Below are 22,155 nucleotides of genomic sequence, written 5' to 3' on the forward strand. Positions count from 1 at the left end.
TGAATTCTTAATACTTAATCTTGCAAAAGCAGCACTTATAAAGTCTAAATCTAAATCTGCTGCACTTACATGATCTGTGAATTCTTAATAATCATTCTTGCAAATGCAGAATCTATGAAGTTTTAATATTCAATATGTTGCAATTGCAGAGTTTATGAAGTTGTAATAATCAATCTTGATAATGTAGCATCTATCAAATAACCTTCAACGTTTTGCAATGCAGCATCACTAAAGTCAATTCAATCTGTTGCATTGTAGCATCTATTAAGCCTTCATTCTTCTACACTTGTGCAACGGTATCATCTACTACATCTCAATACTTCTCTATTTGTTGCAACTGCAGAATGTATAAAGTCTTGATGCTTTGCAATTTATTCCAATTTCAGTATCAATAAAGTCTTAAATGTCTCATTTGTTCCAATGATTTAAGTGTTGCTGTATGAAGTTTTAAAACTACTTGCTCTAATTGCAGCATCAGTCTTATTAATTTTGTCTTCGTTCTAACTATAAAATTAAGCCTTAATACTTCTGTACTTGTTTCAATTACAGGCTATTTTAACAATCTTTTTTTTTATTTACTTCCTATGGCTAACAGGTATAAAAGAAAGACTTCCTATTATTTGCAATAGTTTTTGGTATTGTTTAAGATTCTGCCAATTTAGCCTAAAATTTTGTGTTGCTCTCTACAATCCCACCCAAAAAGATGATACATAGCAAAAGTGCTTCTATTCCATATTTTTCAAAATGACTTTATAATAATCTGTTCTCTTTAACTCCATGGGGTGGATTAATTGTGTATGGCCTCCAATGCCACTCACTCACATCCTTATGTTACATGTGCTAGAGTGAGCATAGGCTTCCACATTTACATAGGCACATTTGAATTTTTACTCTTGTATGATACACAGACATGTTAATGTCACCATTTACACTTCCATCTAAACACAAAAAACATCATTATAGGAAAAAAAAAATTTATCTTAGTTATCTCTAGCTCACTAAACACCACTCATCAATTGATCTCATGACTCCATCTCCACTTCCAGCTTTTCCATATTTTGATGCAAAACTGCTTTTTCCTTCTCTAAAATACCTTCTGCCCTATACCTATTATGCACTCTCCAAATACCTAATTCCTATTTTACCAATACTTGTCACTTGCAGCATTATACATATTCAATTCTTGGTTATGATATCAATCATTCTCCAGAAGCATTTAGTCCTGCATCCATGTCATTCATCATCTGCCTTCTCTAAATTTCTTGAAACAGCAGAATGTCAAAACTTTCTCCACATGCCTAAATGATAACCACACAAAATATATCAACCATGTAATTATGCTGGGACAATCATTTTTCTACTGTAAGAAGTTTCTTCACTTGGAACACACAGAGAAAAATATACTGACCAACAACAAAGTACTCCAATTGGCTAAAAAATATAGATACATGATGAGAGCAACTCATTACTGAAAGATATGGGCTAAAAGAAAATAAATATCAATTATACAACAAAATGACGCTATCTATTTTTATCTCTCACGCCTTTCCAACTGGAACTCCCTTAAAGAGGTGGCCACAGCAACAGTCTCCATAACTAAAGAACTCCAGTGCCCCTTCTTAGCCTTAATGCCTCACCCTTAACAGGCCACTGTCAGAGGGCAAGTCTAGCGAAGTGTTTGCTTAGGCTCCTACCTAATGTTTCTAATGACTAATTCTAATGCTCCTAACAAACTCCTACCTAATGGTTCTATCCAATAATCCTGCCTAAATGTTCCTACCTACTACTTCTATCTACAGCCCCTACCATTTTGCCAAAAAGCAGGGTTTGCACATAGTACTCACGGCAGGAAAATCTAAACTTATGAAGAATGAGCTGCATGAATTAAAAGTTGTTAAGAGTTACATATGAAAGGAAAGATTGTATGTTTGTGGACAGAATGCCAATAGTCCACACATTAGTGAGGCAGAAAAAAAGACAGCTACCTGGGTCAGAGGAGCAGTAAATAATAACATACAGTAAACTAGACATAGGGTAAAAAGAATAACCATCCACATGTCTCCCATGAGTGTTCTTAGACTTTGCCTCCAAGTGATAGCAACATGAGTGAGAAGTCACAAAAGCAGTACAGTATAGTCAAGGACCTCTCTGCACTAAAAAGACCTTCTTACCCTACACCTGTGTTGAATAGCCTCAAGAGCTGCAGGAACCCTATAGGTGAGATCCAAGGATTACAAAGCTATCTCTTACATGTCATAGAAAGTAACTAAGAGAAGTGGGTGAGGAAGGCTAGAAAACCTCCTTTCCTGTATTATCACTTTCTATAATGATAAGAGAAGGAGCCATGTGAGAATTTTTCCTTAAAATGGCTCAGGCTAGGGTGTCTGAATAAAAACTATGCAAAAACATCCAACAATTACCGCTTAAAAATTCATACTTCCCATTTTATTTGCAGAACAAATCCTATTACTCACTTATGGTGGAGATAGAGTATGTATGCAAGCATTGTACAGTCTCAAAGTTCAGATGACACGATTTGCCATCTCAGCTACCCTGTGGTATTAAGCGTAAATGGTTGCTACATTTTGCTCACTGTCCTTGTATCTAATAACATTTTCATTACCAAGTGATAATTTTCCTCTACCAGTAACTATTCATGGATCCAACGAAATTTCCTAGAAAGAAAAGGCCCATAGTCTTGCAATGAAGCAAGAAAATTTATCAACTAGCAAGATTTCAATATGCACTGGCAAAGCTGATTTCACCATCCAAACACTTTTTTCTTCCATCTAGTGTAATCCCTCCCCAAAATGATAAGCCAATGAAGCAGTGAGGTGTTGAAAAACCCATCCCTGTGGTCTTATCATGTCAAACAGATCCATCTTTTTGGGGAGGTATGATGTCAGAAGAAAAAAAGTGTCCAAATGCTGAACTAGGCCCTGTCATTACATCTTGAAATGGTTGAGATAAGCACAGATTAACACAATATCCTTCTTTGCATGAGTATAAGCTTCCACATTTATAAAACAATATTTTTAATTTTCACTCTAATGAAATCCAATTCATCATAAAGCTAATGGCTCCATTTACACCTCCATCTTCACAAACAAAACAGTCCCTGTACACATGATAAAAAAGTCTTTAAAACAATATCAGGAAGTGAATATATTAACATTTCAGTTCCATCAACTATTTCATTCACAAATAAAAATAGTTTTCTTGCCATAAATAGATAATCATTATAGTGATGAACTGTAAAATGGTTCATAATCACATGAACCACACAATAATACTTCAGCTCTGCAGGGCCATGTGGAAGTGTTGAGAGGACACAGCCAAAAAGATTTCATTTATATCCTCAAAAGTGGGATTCACAATACCTTCATAAGCAAGTGCATTTTCTATAAACTTAACAATATAGGAAGCATCCTTGTTCAGTGTGGCTTTTGCAACTTTCTCCACATCAATACCACAAATCGTCTTTTTTTCAGTCAGTGAGCTAGCAGTAGCATACTCTAACAACTTTTCAGTCTGAACACTGCCTCTAAGTAACATATTTTTGTACTTTCCCTTAGCTTTTTCACTTAGGGATTTCAATTTTTCTGAAGCCATTCTCATAAGTAATACATTGTCCTCCTCAGCTAGCACTTCAAGAGCACCTTGTGTGTTTGTCCCAAAGTTCAACACTTTATGAATAATGATCTTTATGGCAGGACCAAGTATACCTAATGATTTACAAAGCACTATAAGCAAGGATAAAGTATGTGACAAAAATTCTTTCACTAATGGCATTTCATCACGAGATAAATAGCAAGTGACACTTTTATGTTGCGAAGTGCTAGATACACATGGAAACATCTCTTTTACAGGTACATCTTTTAAATGCTGTAATGAAACAAAATCCTCATCCTGCAGGTAAGTTTGATGTCTAACAGTCAAAGGGTTTGTTGCCAAAGCCTGTGGTAAAGCCTGTGGTAATTTTGTCTTGTCTGTTATACATTTCTCCTGTAAATCAGAAGGATTCTGACTGCAACTGAGATTCACAACAGGAAAATCTGAAACAAATTCTCCCTCTCCTGTGAACATAGCTTTCCTAATTTTGATTATTTCTTCACATGGTTCCCAAGAGACACCTGAGGCAAGATCAGAGCTGGCTGCATCACTATGTTCACGATCCTGATATTTTTCTTTCCTTCTCTTCTTTCTTTTAGCAGTGTCAGTCTGTTTCTTCCTAGCTGCTATGGCTTCAAACTGCTGGACAAGTTTTGCTCTTTTACTCTGCCATACTTCTTCAAGCTCCACCTTCATTGCCTCTTCCCAAAATCTTAGCCACAACCTTTTACACTCCTTAAGGTCTTCACCTGCATACATTTTCTGGTACTTAGTTCTAAATATCCTATACTTTTCTTCATATTCGGGATGAGCTTCTGGTACATCCGAGTAGGTTTGGTAGTCAACCTGGTGTTCCAATTTTAATCTTTTTTCTTCAACCAAAAAGAGTTTCTTAGTTTCATGATCAAAATTGTGGCTGGAATAATAGGAAAACTTGATTACCATTTGCATAACTTAAATAACATACAATGCTGCACTGGAAAGCTGATTCTAGCATAACCAGAGTTCAACCATCTTAACACTATATCAAACATCTCTTCAACGAATTTCCCTACAATATATGATACATAGTTAAATAGGTGGCTTTGGTCATCCATGAGAGCCTTATTGTAAGAACCAGCATGAGAAACATGAGGTCTTTTATTCTAGATGACCTCTTTTTTCTGATATTCTAAAGTTACAAATCAATTAGTAAGTGTGCCACACACTAAAACTCAACACTAATTTTTACTGAAACTAACTTTCCGCACCTATACCCTTATCATTGCAGCAGTAAAGTGCCATATTGCTCCAGCTACTGATGTTCCTATGAAAACAGGTCCTCCAGTGTTACCATGCCGCTTTTACATGGGGCTTCTGAGGTAGGAAGGAATTAGAGGCAAATAATATGTGTATAAACATAGGTTCTTACTTACTATGCTGTCACACATATTGCTTCAGACAAAGAACACAACAACCACAGTCTAACTTTACACACTATTCAGCATTTCCCCTTTCATACACCTTACCTCACATTACATTCCTGCTCCAGGACATCATTTTATGGGGCTCCTGAAGCCCTCCAAAAGCCAATCATATCCAGATACAGGTTAATTGTCACTCTTATCATTAGTCTCTTGTATTAGCAATTAACATGATATGAAGGATTCTGTTATTCTATTTTTAAACAGATTGACAAAATATTTGAAGTCAAAAGTCTGAATTGTGAGCTATGGGGTTAGAAGAGCCCGAAGTACATAGGTAACTAACTATTTCCCCTGTTGCAAAACTCTAGAAAATAAACTGCCAATTGTGGGAAATACCTGTTCCTAGGAATATGCTTAAGCAGCAAAAATGAAGTTCAACAATACTTATAAACCTAAGGAGCCCCAGGTTAAGCCCTCATACATGTGCTCTTCTAATGGGAACTATCCAATGTGGTGCTGGCATAACTGATATTCATACATTATGCAACATAATGTGAAATTCTTAGTAAGTTGAAAAATAAAGTGAGAAAATGGTACACAATAAACAAGCAATTGTGAGAACCTCTGAATATCAAAAATCCAAGCACTCGAAACAAAAAACTACTTATCTACAAGGCATTCAAATATTGTACTCTGATGTGAGGGACTACTACAAATACCTTACAGGGCTTCAGGTTGTTGTGAATCATTTTTCAAGCCATGAGAAGATGAATAAATGACAGAAAGCATATTAGTTTGCTGCATGTAAAACAAGATTAAGGAAGATTCTAATTCATGTAAAAAATGCAAATGTTAAGTGATGAGAAAATAACATACCAAATTCTCTTTATAGATGAAGATTTGGTAGTTCCAAAGGATGAACTTGAAGAGGAAGTGTCTGGTGAAGAACTAGTCCTTCGTTTAGTGGATTTCTCCAAAACTTGTGGTGAAAATAGAGGACGTGCTGATGATGACTCTAATGAGGACGATGAGCTCCTCCTCCGTTTATGGGACTTCCTTTCTGTTGCTGGTAACCTTTCTGATGGCGGTAATGTTGATGGCAGTGAGTTCGGCTTTCTATGCAAGTTGTGTGATAGATGACATTTAGTCCTTTTTGAACCTTTTGAAGAACGTGAACAGTTTTTGAATCTCTCTGGGATTCCATCTGCAAGTTTCTCCACTGCTGATTCTGAAAAAAAAATAAGCACACAAAGAGCACAGGTAAGAATAAAATTAATAAAACACAATTTTGATATATAACTGTCTTACTTTCCTCAACAGAAAGGAAATCTATAATCTCCCAAAATATAAAAAAGCTGTGTACTTTGTTAAAATTTATTCTTCTTTTATGCAAGACAGCCTTTCCTACACTAGCAATACAGTGTTATGCATAAAAAAACACTGAACTCATTCGCACATATCCAGTCTCCAGCTGTCATGTACACCAAAATCAAACACTAGCAACCATAGATATGCCCCACATATGCCTTAGTTCAGCCCATTAATAGCACATAATGTCACCACTATAAACTAATTCACTCCAACTTATTTTCATCTAATACAAACAAACTGCCCTACTGAATGTATGGACCCTGATATCCGAAAGCCTCCTTAATTCCATCTATTCATCTCCTTAGTTTCACCCTTCCTACTTCTGACAGATCTTCTATATCAGTCTCCCTTCACATAATCCTTTCCATATGAACATCCTACTCAGCCCTCTTAAGCATCTTGTATTCACAACCCAATTTTTCTTTAACAATATAATTTCAAATATGATCAATCTGCTGTATGCCGTAAGCTGATCTCAGTCATTTCAGTATTCCAACACATCCAGCTTCTTGATCTTCCCTTCCTTTGTGTTCAGCAGCTTCTTGATCTTCCGTTCCTTTGTGTTCAATGTCCAAGACTTGCATCCATAAAACACTGTCAGGACTACTACACCTTCAAACTTACCCATCTGCTTCCAAAGGTTTCTTAAAACAACAATGACATCCCAACTCACCATCTTCCATCATGCAACTCACTTCTGACCCAGTGGTTCCCTATGCTGCCATATCTATTGCTAAACAAAGAGCACTCCCCTTCTGCTAATGTGCCACCATTTATACACAACCCATCCTGTTCCATATTCTTCTTTTACACACTTTCCTACACTATATCACCAGCCTCTGGAATGTCTTTCTTTAATAAGACACCAGAGCAAGGTCATCTGAAAACAGATATCACTTAAATCTCATTCCCTCCACTGCAGAAATACAATTTACCTCATGACCCAAACATTTACCCCTTACCGCCCAACCCATGAAATGAATAAACAACCATTTGTGGCTACAAAGTTTGGATACAAACCCACTTTCACTAAAATCTACCCACTCTTTTCTCTTCTTACTTACTTTTCCTGTTAGAGCTCACTGAACTTGGAAACTTTACATTGTCCCATTCAACCCACAGAATCTTTTGTCACCCCTATAAAATGCTTTCTCCAGACCCATAAATGTCATATAAAAGTCAAGCTGATCCAAATTCCCACTACCATTTGTGACACCATACTGCCCCTGTCCCATTCAGCTGCTCTGTGCATGGCATAGCCTGATTAAGAAAGCCTACCATGGTGTGCTAAAATAATCTGAAATGTATAAAGAGAAGTGAAGAGGCTGACAATTTGATAAAAATGTTCTTATACAAAGCAAATGAGCTGTACCTTTTATACTGCTTAAACAAAGCTTGACCTTTTGTTTTTCCAATGACACTTTGACAAACTTGGTCCTCAGAAGATCTGAAGCAACCTCCATTTCATGATCGCCTAGCTTCTCTGTTACAACCACCTTGTTTAAACCTGAAAGAGATATGGCAATTCAGTTATATATTATAAACAATTTATGTCTATACATGAAAACTCTTCCATTAAGAATCTAACTTTAATACAAAATATCTTCTATCACCAATTTTTTCAACTTGTAGGTATTGAAAGAGAATATTAGTGGATAGCTATAGGTACTTAAAAAAGGGTTTGGCAAAAGATGGAACCATGGGGGCTGAAGGAGATCACAGGTCAGGAAAGGGGGGCTGAAAGTAGTCACAGGGAAGGAGAGGGGGGGCTAAGGTCCTGGGTGCATTGAAGAGTGTATGAATGAGGTCAGCACCTGTTACTGCAAAGATGGGTATGTTTGATGGTATATCAGTCTTGACAGCATTATATGGATGCAAGTCTTGGGTCCTGGATGCAAAAGAACAGAGGAGGGTGGTCGAATTACTGGAAATGAAATGCTTAGGGACAATATGTGGTGTGGTGTGAGGTGGACTGATCATAAAAGGAATGGCAGAGTAAAAGCAAGGTGTAGCAGTAAATGCAGTATCATTGAGATAGCTGACCAGAGTGTGCTGAAATGGTTTGGACATAAGAAAAGGATGAGCAAATAAAAACTGACTGAGAGAATCTACAATACTGAAGTGGAGGGAGGAAAGAGTAGGTGGAGATCAAGAAGATGAAGGGATGTTGCAAAAAAAGCCTTTGGGGTATATGAGCCTGAACATTCAAGAGAGATGCATGCATGGAAGAGAATGAACTGGTATATGTGGTATATAGTTGGTATTATGCCATCAATGGGCTGAACCAGGGCATATGAAGCACACAAGCTAAACCATGAAATAGTTTATGAAGGTTGGCTATAGATGGTAGGCTTTGGTTTCACTGGATGCATGCAAATGAGGCCATATTCCATGTTTCTGATGCTACCTGACTACTGAGGGAAGAGCAATTTTCTACCCTATACAGAAATAAAAAGTCAACCTTTTCTGCATGCAAAACAAGTGTAATTAAAGCAATCATTCAAAATAAGACTTCCAGTCTTTTGAGAAGCATACTTAGATATTTGATGTTGATGACACCAAGTAAGGTTACTGTGCTGAGCAGCGGCCCGTGTGTAACTCAGATGCTGTACCAAGGTGCCTCTAAATTTAAGCTAATGATACCTCTTGAAAAACAAATGAAAATTGACTTTGAAGCTATTCTCAAGACTTTGTAGTACAGAAGACAAATAGAAAATAAAATTTCTAATCCGTCTTTTTAATCATACCTAATTCCAATAAAATACCTGACTTATCCAGAATATTCTTAGAAATGAAAGAGAGCTGGTTGGGATGCAAAGAGTCCTTCAAAATTGTGGTGATATCATCAATGATGACAGCTCTAATATTGCTCAAGTGGTGAGTTTCCTTTTCTATCTCCATCACAAGTATTGCAGCAAGTACACTGGGTGTCCCAATCACAACTGTTGCATTGTCTGAAACAAAATAACATGCAAAATGATGTCAAAACTTCCAGAATATACAAAAAAAATATAATGGGAATGCAAACACTAATAGAATATACAATATGTTTTAAGAGCATCTACTGCAGAAACAAGAAAAAACACAAATTACATTACAAGAGAATGATTGCAGGCATGTGTGAAAAAGATGTCCCCACAGAGGCTAATGAAATGTTTCAAAACTGTGTGGTTAAAGAGGTTTTGCATAAACCAGTATGCTGAATAAGGATGAGGTTGCTTGTATAAATGTACATACTTTTCTTTTTAACCTTACTGCTTCTCCAGCTTTAGTACAGTAGAATCAGGAATAAACAAATGATGGCGACATCTGTTCACACCCACTTTTTAGCTATCATATGTAATGCACTGAAACCAGAGCCTACCATATCCACTGCCAAGCCCAACAAATTATTCCCTTGTTCACCTTGAAAAGTTCACAAGCCCTAATTCAGCAAAATGACTGGACACTGCCCCTAAGAAAAACACACCAATCCAGTTTAATAAATTTCAAGTGCATTTCTCTTTTCCTTTCATACTTAATTGCCATTTCCTGCATTAGCAAGGTAGTGCCAGGTACAGGAAAAAAACACTTCTAAAATCCATTCTCTAGATGCCATGTGTAATGCACCAAAGCCAATCACAATCAGACCCCAAAGACCTCCCCATGGTTTACTCTTAAAATAACTAAGCACTGATAGCCCAAAGCCTCCTCATCTCCATCCTTCCATCTCTTCCTTGGTCACCTTCCCCCACTTCATCCCTCCAATTCTGACATGCAGATCTTATAAGTCAGTCTTTCATTGCTCATTTTCTCCATACATCTGAACCATTTCAACACATTCTGGTTACCTCTTTCAGGCAATCTGTATTTATTACCACACCTCTCTCTCACCCTATCATTCCTTAAAAGATTGACCTGCCTCACACTTTAATCAAATCATCCTCCAAAATTTCTGAAATTCAAGTTTTCCTCCTCTCTTCTTACCTGATCAACCTACAGCTAACTTTCCACCAGATAAAGCTACTCTTTTTCTGGTACCTTATTTTTATTATCCCTGGGGAGAAAGAATACTTCCCACATATTTCCTGCATATCACAGTAGGCGACAAAAAGGGGTGGGAGCAGGGGGCTGGAAATCCTCCCCTCCCATTTTACTTTTTCAAAAGAAGGAACATAGAAATGGGCCTAAACAGGATTTTTCCTATAAGGCTCAGTCATCTGTTCTTTACACTATCTTGCTAATGCAGGAAATGGTGATGTATGAAAAAAACTAATTCAACTCTAAATCATTGTACTTTTAATCCTCTGCCCCCAACTCCCCCCACTGAACCTATGCCATTTCCTATATTCTCTTTATGCAGGGCCTTTCAAGTACTCTCCTAGTTCTAATGGACAAGGAACAAACCTCCTCAAGTCTTAAAGGAGAGTTACTCTCAGCAGGCTCCAATCCTTGTTCTACTACTTTGCCTCTGTCTAAAACTCAGACCTTTTCCTCCCCTCTCAACAAGGCAGTGTCTAATGACTGCCTTCATAGAAAAATCTTTGCTTGGCTGCTTCTATTCTCATATTTAGAAAGTGATAGCAACGAAGTGAATTTCCAGAATTTCACTATTGCCCCTCTTAGGTGCCCTCCTTGATACACAAGAAATGTGTGAGCAGTATTCTTTCATCTATCTCCAAGGATAGGCTTTCTTATCATAAGAGAGAAAATTATTTTCCTAAAGCATAGCATGGATAAATATCAAAGGTGTACATATTAAGTTTTGTTTCAAAAGTGTATATATTAAGTTTTGTTTCAATTTTGTTTCAATCAAGATTTGCAGTGACTGAGGTGCTTAGTAGAAATTTTTTATAGGCCATCCTTCAGTATATCTGGTGATCTAAAATTGTTAATTGTACACTTTAATAAAAGACCTGAAGTAAAAGAGTATGACCAAGAATACATGGCCTTAAGTAAAGAGAGCTACAGTGATCGACTCACATATTAGTGCTCAAAATCTATAACATATGAGACTGAGCAGACAACTACTTAAAAATCTAAACAGGTGAACCAGACAGGACAATACTTTATATCAAATTATGGTCTTTATTTTAACAATGTAATCTATACAGTGATCACTGAATATGGAGAATACTTCCATGCTACCTCTTTAATAGGAAATCCCATTTTTCAGTATCATTCTGATTTACACAAGGCCACTCCTACAACCCACTATCTCAAGTTAAGGGAAAACGAACCTAGTATCATATCCTTATGAGCTGCAGTGACAACTGTTTGCAAAAAGATATCGGCGAGGTCACAGACAGCTATCTTCAACAACCTAGCCACCAGATTTGATGGAGTTATGACCAAGATTTGCACACCTGAAAAGGGAAACAGTGGTTACTATAATATTTCAACCAAGAATATCTTTTTTTGTTTGAAAGAAAATTCATACTGCCAAGCACTGGCAATTAAAAGCATTACAGAATGAACCCTGTTTCTTTACTTTGGAAATAGTAGAAGACTTCAATTCCTGTCCTGGTCCAGAAAAAAGAATGCATGAGTTCCATTACAAAAAGTTTCTCCTAAATATGCAGATAATAACACTCCAAGATGTTTATTACCAATAAAGAAAGACTCAAAGTAATGATTCTTTGTAAACAAGAATATGGAGTACTATTTCAACTGTTTCCATCTTCAGTAATGAACTATTACGTTAAGAATGGCAGTTACGGGATTTTCATGAGAAGTAAATTCTAACTTTTAAACTAGTCAGGAAACTATCTTTTCCCACTATAAGGAGAGATAAAACAAAAAACAAGAAAACATACCATATCTGCCTTACCTGAAGCAGTTGGTAGCTTGAACATATTTCTGAAAGCCTCCACAAGGAAAATTGTAGTGTTACTAAGTCCCTCTACATAAAGGTCCTGCCAGCTGTCATGGTAGAAAGAATCTGGACTCTCTGTGACAGAGAATATAACATCTATTATATCCACAAAAATTCTGAAGTACATTTCCTCCATTACAGAAAAAAATAATTTCTTAAAAACATCCATAACTTATCATAATCATCATCAGATCTTTTTCTAAAAAGACGATGCCACTGTTGATAGCCATATAGATTAATCTTTACACAAGGATATACAATGTTCATAATATTTGCTAAAATTAGAAGACAGGAATCTGAAATACTGCAGGCTACTTGTACAAAGTTTGCTGCTTGCACATCAGCACAGACTTTACAAAGCTGAAAGGTAATAAACTAAGTCTCTGAAGTGAAGAATTAAAACCACCCTAAATACATGAATTGTAAGCAATCAAGACATTTAAGAATAATACTTAGCTGAGATGAGGTGATAAACAATCAATTCTGAATAAACATATGCAGCACAAAAAATGAGAATGAGAGTATTTAAAGGATCTTTGCACTGAAACTGAAATTATTAGTTCAATCCTGAAGCTATGCAATTCTGAAAGAGTATTTTCTGCTTCATATGTGAAGAGCTAATCCAGACCTAAAAATTCACAAAACCATCTGTAACCTCTGCCTAGAAAGTTGTCTCCCCACAACAAAGTGAGAAAAAGAAATAAAGGATGTTTCTTGTTACAAAATAATTATTCCAAACATGCAATTGTAGTCTAATAAACACAAAATCAAAACACTGCTAAGTTTGCAAAGATCAGTCTACTTTATATGAAATTATAGGTTTTATAATCAAATATAAAGTAGGATCAGTCTACTTTACATGAAATTATAAGTTTTATAATCTGATATAAAGTATATATTCACATAAATGACGAACTTAGGGATACACAATGCAGTTACCACTCTACAAAACATAATCTTTTATGCTGTATGTAACTGTTAATACCTGGATGAACAAATGGACATACTTCTTCCGTCTTTTGGCAGAAATTACTTTTACTCCAACCTGGACAAATGAGAGATCTAAACTGCTTAACATGGAAGTCCTTTTCTACAGCTGTGTGTGCAAATGGACAAGCATCTTTTAGAAAACATCTCCCTCTTTTGGGCATCTCCTGACACATTTCATCACTGCCAAGGAAGACAGAAAAAACAGGAATTACACTTTTCTAAAAGTATCTAAAGGAAAATTAATTATCAAACCTGAGTCTACAGGTCACAGATACCAATGCTACTGAACATCTTATCTAACATAACTGCTTCTCCCATATCAACAAGGTAGCATCAAGAACATAAAAACAATGGCAAACATCTAATCTCTAGCTCTTATGCATAAAGTATGGACACTACAACCAAAAACCCAAAGATTTTATGATTTACCTGACAGCTTCATATACCCTGGCTCAGCCCAGTGACAGCACAGCACAGCACAGCATATCACACACACACACACACACACACACACACACACACACACATCCATACACCACATACAAACATATCATCCTATGCATGCTCTTCACCCTTCTGAATGTTTATGCCCCCGATAATCCAAAGCCGAATACACTTCATCCTTCTATCTCCTTGGTATATCCCTCCCCTACCTTCCTCTACTTCTGACTGTACATTCTCTTGGTCAGTCCTTCTTCACTCATCCTTTCAATTCTATCAGTCACACAGCACCTACTACTACAACTCTTCCTAACACCGTTACTCATTACACAGTGCACTTGCCACATAACTAACCTCTCGTTCAACTCACACCTCAATACACCCAAGACCTCAGCCCCCTCATCTATCTATGACTCACTTCAGCCCCAAGGTTCCAACCCTCTACCTTCTGTAGATCCTCTCCATACAAACTTACTTCCTAATCATTGCATAACAATCCCCCTGTTGCTCCTCATTAACTCACCTGCTGTGCCAATCCACAAACAGCCTACTAGTGCAGACCAGCCACTCACTCTAAAGACCCTTGCATTCACCTCCCTCATCAACCCATCCATAAGCAGATTCTAAAAGGACAGTGACATCTTTAATGTAAGTTTGTGTAACACTAGGATATAACCACAGTACTAGTAAAGGGGTCACTAGTTCATTGTACCTTCTGTAAATCTTGGAATCATGAAATATAACTCACATCTATATGAGCTGTGTTTATAATACCCTGTAATATACGACAATCATATAATCTAATCTTAGGTCCTTCTGAGAAAAAGAAACCAGAGATGAAAAAGAAAGTACAGAAGACAGGATTAGCAATCAAGAGTTATAGTACTGGCTACTTTATTTCTATACACATTTATATGCTATCTCTAACTGCTGAAAACATTTGAGAAACAATGAAGAATGATAACCTGTTGATGAAAGCCAATAATACACAGCTATCTAAAATTAAACATTGGGTATCGTCATACTTACCTATATTCAAAGACATCAAGACTTCTCCGCTTATCTGTTGATGTGTGGTAATTCAGACATAATCCAGGAGAGTCACATTTAGTATTTATGCATAACTTAACTTTGAAATTGTAAACATTCACTCCTGAAAAGCAAAATCCATGAACAATGTGAATACACAGAGATATATATAACTACAGTAAAACAATGATATCCAACACTCAAAATCATAAAATTCTGCTAAAAAGAATATATGTAACAAAATCACTTAAAATACAACAGAAATGTTGATTAAATATCGCAAGAGATATCTGAAGATAAAAAATAAATAACTGACAAGATTTTGCTTTCTGCTTAAGCCATGGCTAACATGAAGCACTCATGGATATCTTTCCTCTTTAATACACCTGACAGAAAATCTCCATTAGCCATGATCCCAGATGCTGTTATTTTGAGTTTTCTGTCTATCAGAAAGTCCTTGCTCCATCTTAGTAATTCACCCAATATCTTGCATGACAGATAGGATGTGGTTGTATGCACATGAATGGTTACTACAGAATCTGATCAACAAACTGGTATGACAATAAACTGAAAAAATTACCTGTCTCAATCCATTCCTTTACAGAACTGACCATAGCCTCCCCCTGTTGCCTTAGGGTCTCCTCTACCTCAGCGTCAAAAGCCAGTTCATCCTGGTAATCATAATCATATTCTTCAGCTGCAACATTAAAAAAAATATATGCTTTGAAGAATGAAAAATATTTTCTAACATAAGTAAAGCCCTGTGAACATTTGGAAAAGCACTTGCTCACTGGGGGGTGAAACAATATTCCGATCTCCAAACTAAGACATATCCATGAGGATTCATTCTCTCTGATCATCATAAAACATTTGAACCAAGAGGTGCTCTCACAAGAATAACAGCCATACAGCAACACATCTAAGCCTACAACATTACAGCATGCATGTGAGGTGACACCAAGCTACTATATATATATCCCCATTCACTGACTGAAAACTGGTGTCTGCCTTGAACTGCTCGAGTCAAAAATTTATGTATAAAAATATATTCTGTACAAAAGAGTTGACTGAAGGGAAAGAATACAATCAATGGATGTTCACAGGGCTCCATCTACAGTATAAAATGGTTTCTTACCTTCCAAACTTACATTTCTCACTTATGTACAAAGCACTATAAGCACTTGAGAGTAAATCACATGGAGAAGTGAACATGAAAAACTAAAGAAAAGATTTACTCTTTACTCTTTAAGAGAAAAACTGATTTGTGTTGCCTACCCTGGTAAACACAAAAAAAATTATCATTTTCTTACTTCACTTTTTAACTACTTTGCCATCTTTAAAGGTACTTTCCTTCAAGTATTGTCAGAGAATGCTAGATTCTTTATTGTGATCACTGTTCATAGCTCTTAATTATCTGATCTCAGTCTTTCTTGTCTAGACATGTTCCTCACCAGAGGAACTTCATCCATGGCCTGCCTTCAGTCATTAAGGCAATGACAGTATTCAAAGCCTCATGGACTAATTTTGCCTCAGCAGGCATGAATATGTACAATGCCATAAACAATTTTGAAGGGCCCTTAATAATTAAAAATAGGGAGTAGACACCATAAATACTAACGCTGGACAAGAAACTTATAAGGTATGACAAAACAAGTAGTTTCATGATATGACACTAAGACATCCCATTTTTCTTGAAAATGACTGGCCTCAGTCATTCAATCATTGCTTTAATCATTTTCTTATACCTGAATTTTAAAGAAACTATAGAAAGTTAGGAATGTGGTGCAAAAATTAATGAAATTAGTCATAACAGTGCTCTTTAGCAATAAATTGTTTTTTCTTCTGATTAATATTCACAAAAACGTTAGTATACAAAAAAATTTAACTAATCTTTTAAATCTTGGTACTTTCTTTTTCCTTACATTAGCTTTCAAATAAGATGGGAACCCCTAGAGATATGAAACATCAACCTCGTATTTCCCATCCCTACATTCAGTGATAACACCACTCCTTCCAAGCAAGGGCTTTTTAAGATGCTAATGCATTAACGTAAGGGGGTGAGAAATGGATGCTAACAAAACATGAATAACAACCCCTGTCAAAAATCAAGTGACATAAATTCTGTTAGCAGCACTAACTTGAACTACTAAAAAGATCGTATCAGTCACAATCAATTATATTTAAATCTGTTTATTAAAAAGTATCAACAGAAGCCACTAACGAGTCATATCCACTAACTAGTCATATCAATTCAACTCTTTACTAATCCCTACAAACATATAACAGTAATGTCCTTTTACTATAAACTGCAACTAAAGAAGTATACATATATCTGAGTTTAAACAGATCTTATGAAATTCATTAATCTTTTCTATGCTCAATTACAATAAAATATTACCTGAAAAATATCCAAATTAAGCAGGAAAGCACTAAAATAGTTCTTGGAAGAGCCATTATTTTTTCTGTCCATAATTCATTTTTCTAACACGTTTGGAGTAAAAAAAGAATATTCTTCACATTGTTAAAAACATTAATGTCCAGATTCTGAGATTCTTCACACTGTCAAAAGATTCTGAGATATATTAACATCATGGATAATACTTACCAAGAAAATCATCCTCTAACTTCACTTTCAAAAATCTGTCAAGCACTCGCATGTTATTCAGTTTCGCCACACAGAGAGACGCAAACTTCATCGACTTAAACCTAAAAAGAAGATCCACTACAAAAGAAAAAAGAAAAAACAGTAATTACTCATAAATCAACAAGCTGATCAAATAAACAATATGTTAAAAAAAGTTATATCTCTCATGCCTTTCCCCCTCTCATCCAAGACACTGTCATCTAATGTGTATGAAAAAATCTGCTTCCCCTCTTATGGATGTGATGTTTGTGCTGTTCTTTTTACAAAACATGTACAGTACTCAGACATTTCTCAGTAAAATTTCCTAGTAAACATTAATCTTAAATACTGATCTCTCCAGCTCCTTAAGCTCTTATAGCAATCCTCGAATTCACTCTACTGTGAGATACCTTTCTCCCCGTCAACTGATAAATGTCCTTCAAGCAAACTCCTGATTTCTCCACTTCTTAAAACTTGACAAATAAGCAGTTCTTTCTCTTACCTTCTTTGGTCTCTTCCAACATCACCTCCTATTACCTACAGCAAACCAGAGTATGAAGGTCCTTTCATATGCAGACGACCTAGCAATCCCATGCTAACACCTCACACTACAGGAGCAACAGCAACCATATCACAGTACATCATCCAAATGGAAAAACTGGATACCAGACCAGAATATCTGCATCTCTACACAAGTAATCAATCACTCTTTTAACCCCTGAACACAAATCCAGCTCACATTCCCAAGTCACTAACAATGGACAATCACTCCAACTAAACAAAACATCAACCACTTAAGGCATCACATACAACACACTACATTTGCTGCCCAAGCCAAAGTTCATCCAACACAAAAGCAACTCTCATGCAGTAGCCCTCGGAACACTAACTAGCACCAGATTTGGACATAAACAGAGAATCTCACAGCATATTTTACACACAATTTATCGACTCCACTCTAAACTATGCCTCGCTTGCCTGATCTTCCACCCTCTCAAAAGCAAAATCGATGACATGATGAAGTGACTTCATGCTTCCCCAGCTCACCGTTGACTCGCTCAATGATGCATAGCACAATATACAATATGAACAACAGCAAGCCAAAACATGAACACCAAGTTTTCTCATGTGGGAAATGGCTGTAAAATCTTGACCTCTTCAAACTCGTCCATTATGAATTGGTCATTGTCTGATTGATTTTCCTTATAAAATTTTTCAAATGTTTTACATAGACATGAATTGGCATTTGTAATGGTAATACGAACATTTTCATTGGGTTGTCAGAGATAAGCTACATTAAATGTTGCAGGAAAGGATCAGCTTTATACATAGTAATTCATTTTATCCCTGTTAATCAATGGTAGAGTCCTAAATAAACTGATGTGATGATGTAATTCAAATACTGAGGATATGATTTTTCGAAAATTGCAAAATTTTTGTTGTTACTCTTCATCTGTCACTGCTAGAAAATCTTAGTAAATTAAATTTTACTATTTTGAAGAACAGAAACAGATGTAAGGGAAATGGTAATGTCTGATCCACTCCTTTGCATGATAATTTTGCACAACTTTTTGAAGGCTTAGGAGGGCCTGGACTAAGAGGAGGATTGGCCTGGTTACACAAAGTAAAGATACGACTGGACAATAAGACCGACCATGCAACAATCTGTACATCAGAAACTGACCAATGTCCGCCTGTAACTTCATACACTTCATTAAAATTTGCATGCACAATGAGAATGTACACTATATATTAAACAGTGCACCCCTGTGAACTTCTCATAAGTTACATACACAATACATGTACAATACATGAACAAACAACCAAAATTTCAAAAAACATATCTTACTGAGAAAAATTGTACTGCTGCATTTATCTCAAAAAACATTAAAAATATGGCAAAAATGTAATGGTTGGCAGCTCTATAAAACACTTCCCATATCTACTGCTAGGTATCTATAAAACTTCATTCTTCTTATTCTCCATTCAAACTCACATTCCAACTAACCTGTCCCTCAACCCTGCTAAACCTAATAACCTTCCATTTATTCAAATATATTCTCAACTTTCTCCTTTCACACACTCTTCCATACTCAGCCACTAATTTCTGCAGTTAGCACTTGGATCTGCCAACAGGGCCGTATCATCAGCAAACAACTGACCCACTTCAAAGGCCCTCTCATTCCCCAAAGACTGCATTCTTGCTACTCACTCCAAGACTCTTACATTTACCCCATCAACCATTCCATAAACAAGCTGAACCACCATAGTGATATCACACATCCTTGCTACAGACCAACCTTTCACTTAGAACCATTCACTCTCCTCTCTTCCTACTCGTACACATGCCTTACACCCTTGATGAAGACTTCTCACTCCTTCTAGCACTAAAATAACCCAACAAGCATAAAACAATCACCCTCCCACCTCAGTCTTAAACATCATCCAACTAGACATACATCTATGGGTACAAAAAAATTACATAAGGTACTATAGGTTTAGAATTAATGAGTAGATTAATGTAAGGGACAACAAATGTCAACATGTAGTGTAACTGAGGTAAGTATCTCTGAATATGATTTGAATGAGGACAAAATACTGTATTGAGGTATCTCTGAATATGATTAGAAAGAGGACAGAATACTGTCTTAACATTATAATAGTGCTTGCTAAATTCAATCATCAATCATGAAACATCACATAATCTCAAGACAAATACACATCAATCAGCACTAACCTCCATCAAATTTTCCATTATCAAGTGCACCACAAGCTTGAAACACTTTATGGAGAACTGTTAAGGGCAACATACTAATGTTTGCAGCTCTCACTAGAAAATATTCTTTTGTATGATGATCCTGCTGGCCAGACAAAGTGCATTTATCTTCATTCCTTCCATTAAGCTTTACTGAATCATATCTTTGTTCCTTCTTTCTAAAATTTTTATCATGAGAATTCCCTTTATCAGAACTATTCATTTCTAGTGATAAAGCCCTAACAAAATCACATCTGCTTTCAGTTCTCTCATCTAATCTTGATTCTGAATTACATGTATCCAATTCATCCTGATATAAATCATTTCTACTTGGGGAACTATCATCAACTGCCTTCTCGCTGTTCCCCACATCATTCCCACTAACAGTGTCAGCAAACTTATGTTCAACTGTTTCTAATATAATATCATCACTTTTAGCTTCCACTCTCATTTCTTTTCTACTAGTTTTAATTGAAAACTGATCACTATTAACATCTTTTTTACAAGTTCTTTTATTAGGTACTATTTCAATTTGTGTTCTATCTGCAACATTTTCTTCACAAACAGGGTGCTCTACTGCAAATGTAGCAGAGGAGTTTCTTGGATACTTAACCGGAGATTCCTCTGACATCTTGGCACGAGGTTCTGACTGATGCTCAGAAAGTTTTACAGAATATTTGTCAGAAAATTGATTTCGTACCCTGTTAGCAGCAGTAGCTTCTGGTGATAGCTCAGCAGGTTTTGCTTGCAAGTTGGATAAGGGTTCTATTTGTAGCTTAGCTGAGTTTCCTCCAAGCAGCTTAACAAAAGGCTCTTTTGACTGTTCTGTAAGAGATTCTGTTGACACTCTGGCTTGGGGGTCTGTTTTATGCTTGATAAGATGATCTTCTGACAGTCTGGCATGTGGTTCAACTGAAAACTCTGTTGGCTTCTTTCCAAATGACTTTATTGGCAGCTTGGTTAGAGGGTTTGTTTCTTGCATGATACAGGGAACTGTTGGCTCCTTGGCACAAGGTTCTACTGATGGCTTAGCAGATTCTAACTGCAGCTTGGTAGGTGTGTCTGACCGCCTGATTGGAGGATCTGCTTGTTTTTTGACAGAAAGGTCATCTGTTTCCTTGGGAGAAAATACTGCACTCAGCTGAACAGATGAGAGTGATGAAAGTATGCAAGAAGTATCATTGCTGTCCTCTTTACAAGACCTTCCACTTTGCATGTTGTGTGACTGTAAAACCGCCAAACCTTCATTCTGCTGTTCTTGAGAGGTTACTAATGCTCCTGATAATTCTTCTGAGCAAAACTCTGTAATAAAAAGTACTTCCATGTGATAAATTGTCATACAAAACATAACTCTTTCAAAGACTGAATAAAAACTCACATTCAAATATCCTGAAAAGAAATCCATAAATATAAAACCCACAAATACAATCCTATACCTGAGTTTAGGATTAGACTAATTCGAAGAATCATTTTAGAGAATAGAGTAAATATCAACATTCACACTGTAAAAAGAATGGGAGTCTAAGAAACACTCTTACTATTTTTTTACTTACTTTTTCCTAACTGGGTATAATGATGCAAATGTTCAGCAGTTCCTTAACAATAACTCATTTTTCATACTTATCATTTCTCATGAAAGCAAGGTAGTGCAAAGACCAGAGAGAATGGCAAATACAAAAACAAAACACAATACAAGCATTGCAAAACATATAGTAAATCACTGAATGAGATGACTAACCAGCCAAAAAAAAGGTCTATAGTTACAAGCATTTATTCCCTGGGGATGGGGAGAAAGAATACTTCCCACGTATTCCCTGCGTGTCGTAGAAGGCGACTAAAAGGGAAGGGAGCGGGGGGCTGGAAATCCTCCCCTCTCGTTTTTTTTTTTTTTTTTTTTTAATTTTCCAAAAGAAGGAACAGAGAAGAGGGCCAGGTGAGGATATTCCCTCAAAGGCCCAGTCCTCTGTTCTTAACGCTACCTCGCTATCGCGGGAAATAGCGAATAGTATAAAAAAAAAAAAAAAAGTTACAAGCATTATGGAAAAAAAAGGAAGCTACCAGAAAATACAAATTT

The 22,155-nt window shown here is 36.3% G+C and overlaps 1 protein-coding gene across 1 annotated transcript in view; it reads right to left on the minus strand.

The window, feature by feature from the left end:
• Positions 1–616: 616 nt before the first annotated feature.
• LOC139747105 (uncharacterized) overlaps positions 617–22,155 on the minus strand; it is a 40,791-nt gene continuing 19,252 nt past the window's right edge. The window contains exons 7-17 of the mRNA XM_071658926.1: positions 20,064–21,383; positions 17,309–17,425; positions 15,284–15,400; positions 14,704–14,827; positions 13,229–13,413; positions 12,199–12,318; positions 11,609–11,734; positions 9,155–9,343; positions 7,762–7,896; positions 5,895–6,246; positions 617–4,528 (exon numbers count right to left, since the gene is read on the minus strand). Coding sequence (XP_071515027.1) covers positions 3,295–4,528; positions 5,895–6,246; positions 7,762–7,896; positions 9,155–9,343; positions 11,609–11,734; positions 12,199–12,318; positions 13,229–13,413; positions 14,704–14,827; positions 15,284–15,400; positions 17,309–17,425; positions 20,064–21,383 — 4,019 coding nt within the window. The 3' untranslated portion in view covers positions 617–3,294. The remainder of the gene's footprint in view (positions 4,529–5,894; positions 6,247–7,761; positions 7,897–9,154; positions 9,344–11,608; positions 11,735–12,198; positions 12,319–13,228; positions 13,414–14,703; positions 14,828–15,283; positions 15,401–17,308; positions 17,426–20,063; positions 21,384–22,155) is intronic.

This window comes from Panulirus ornatus, chromosome 67 (assembly GCF_036320965.1).
Source record: "Panulirus ornatus isolate Po-2019 chromosome 67, ASM3632096v1, whole genome shotgun sequence".
NCBI lineage: Eukaryota > Metazoa > Arthropoda > Malacostraca > Decapoda > Palinuridae > Panulirus > Panulirus ornatus.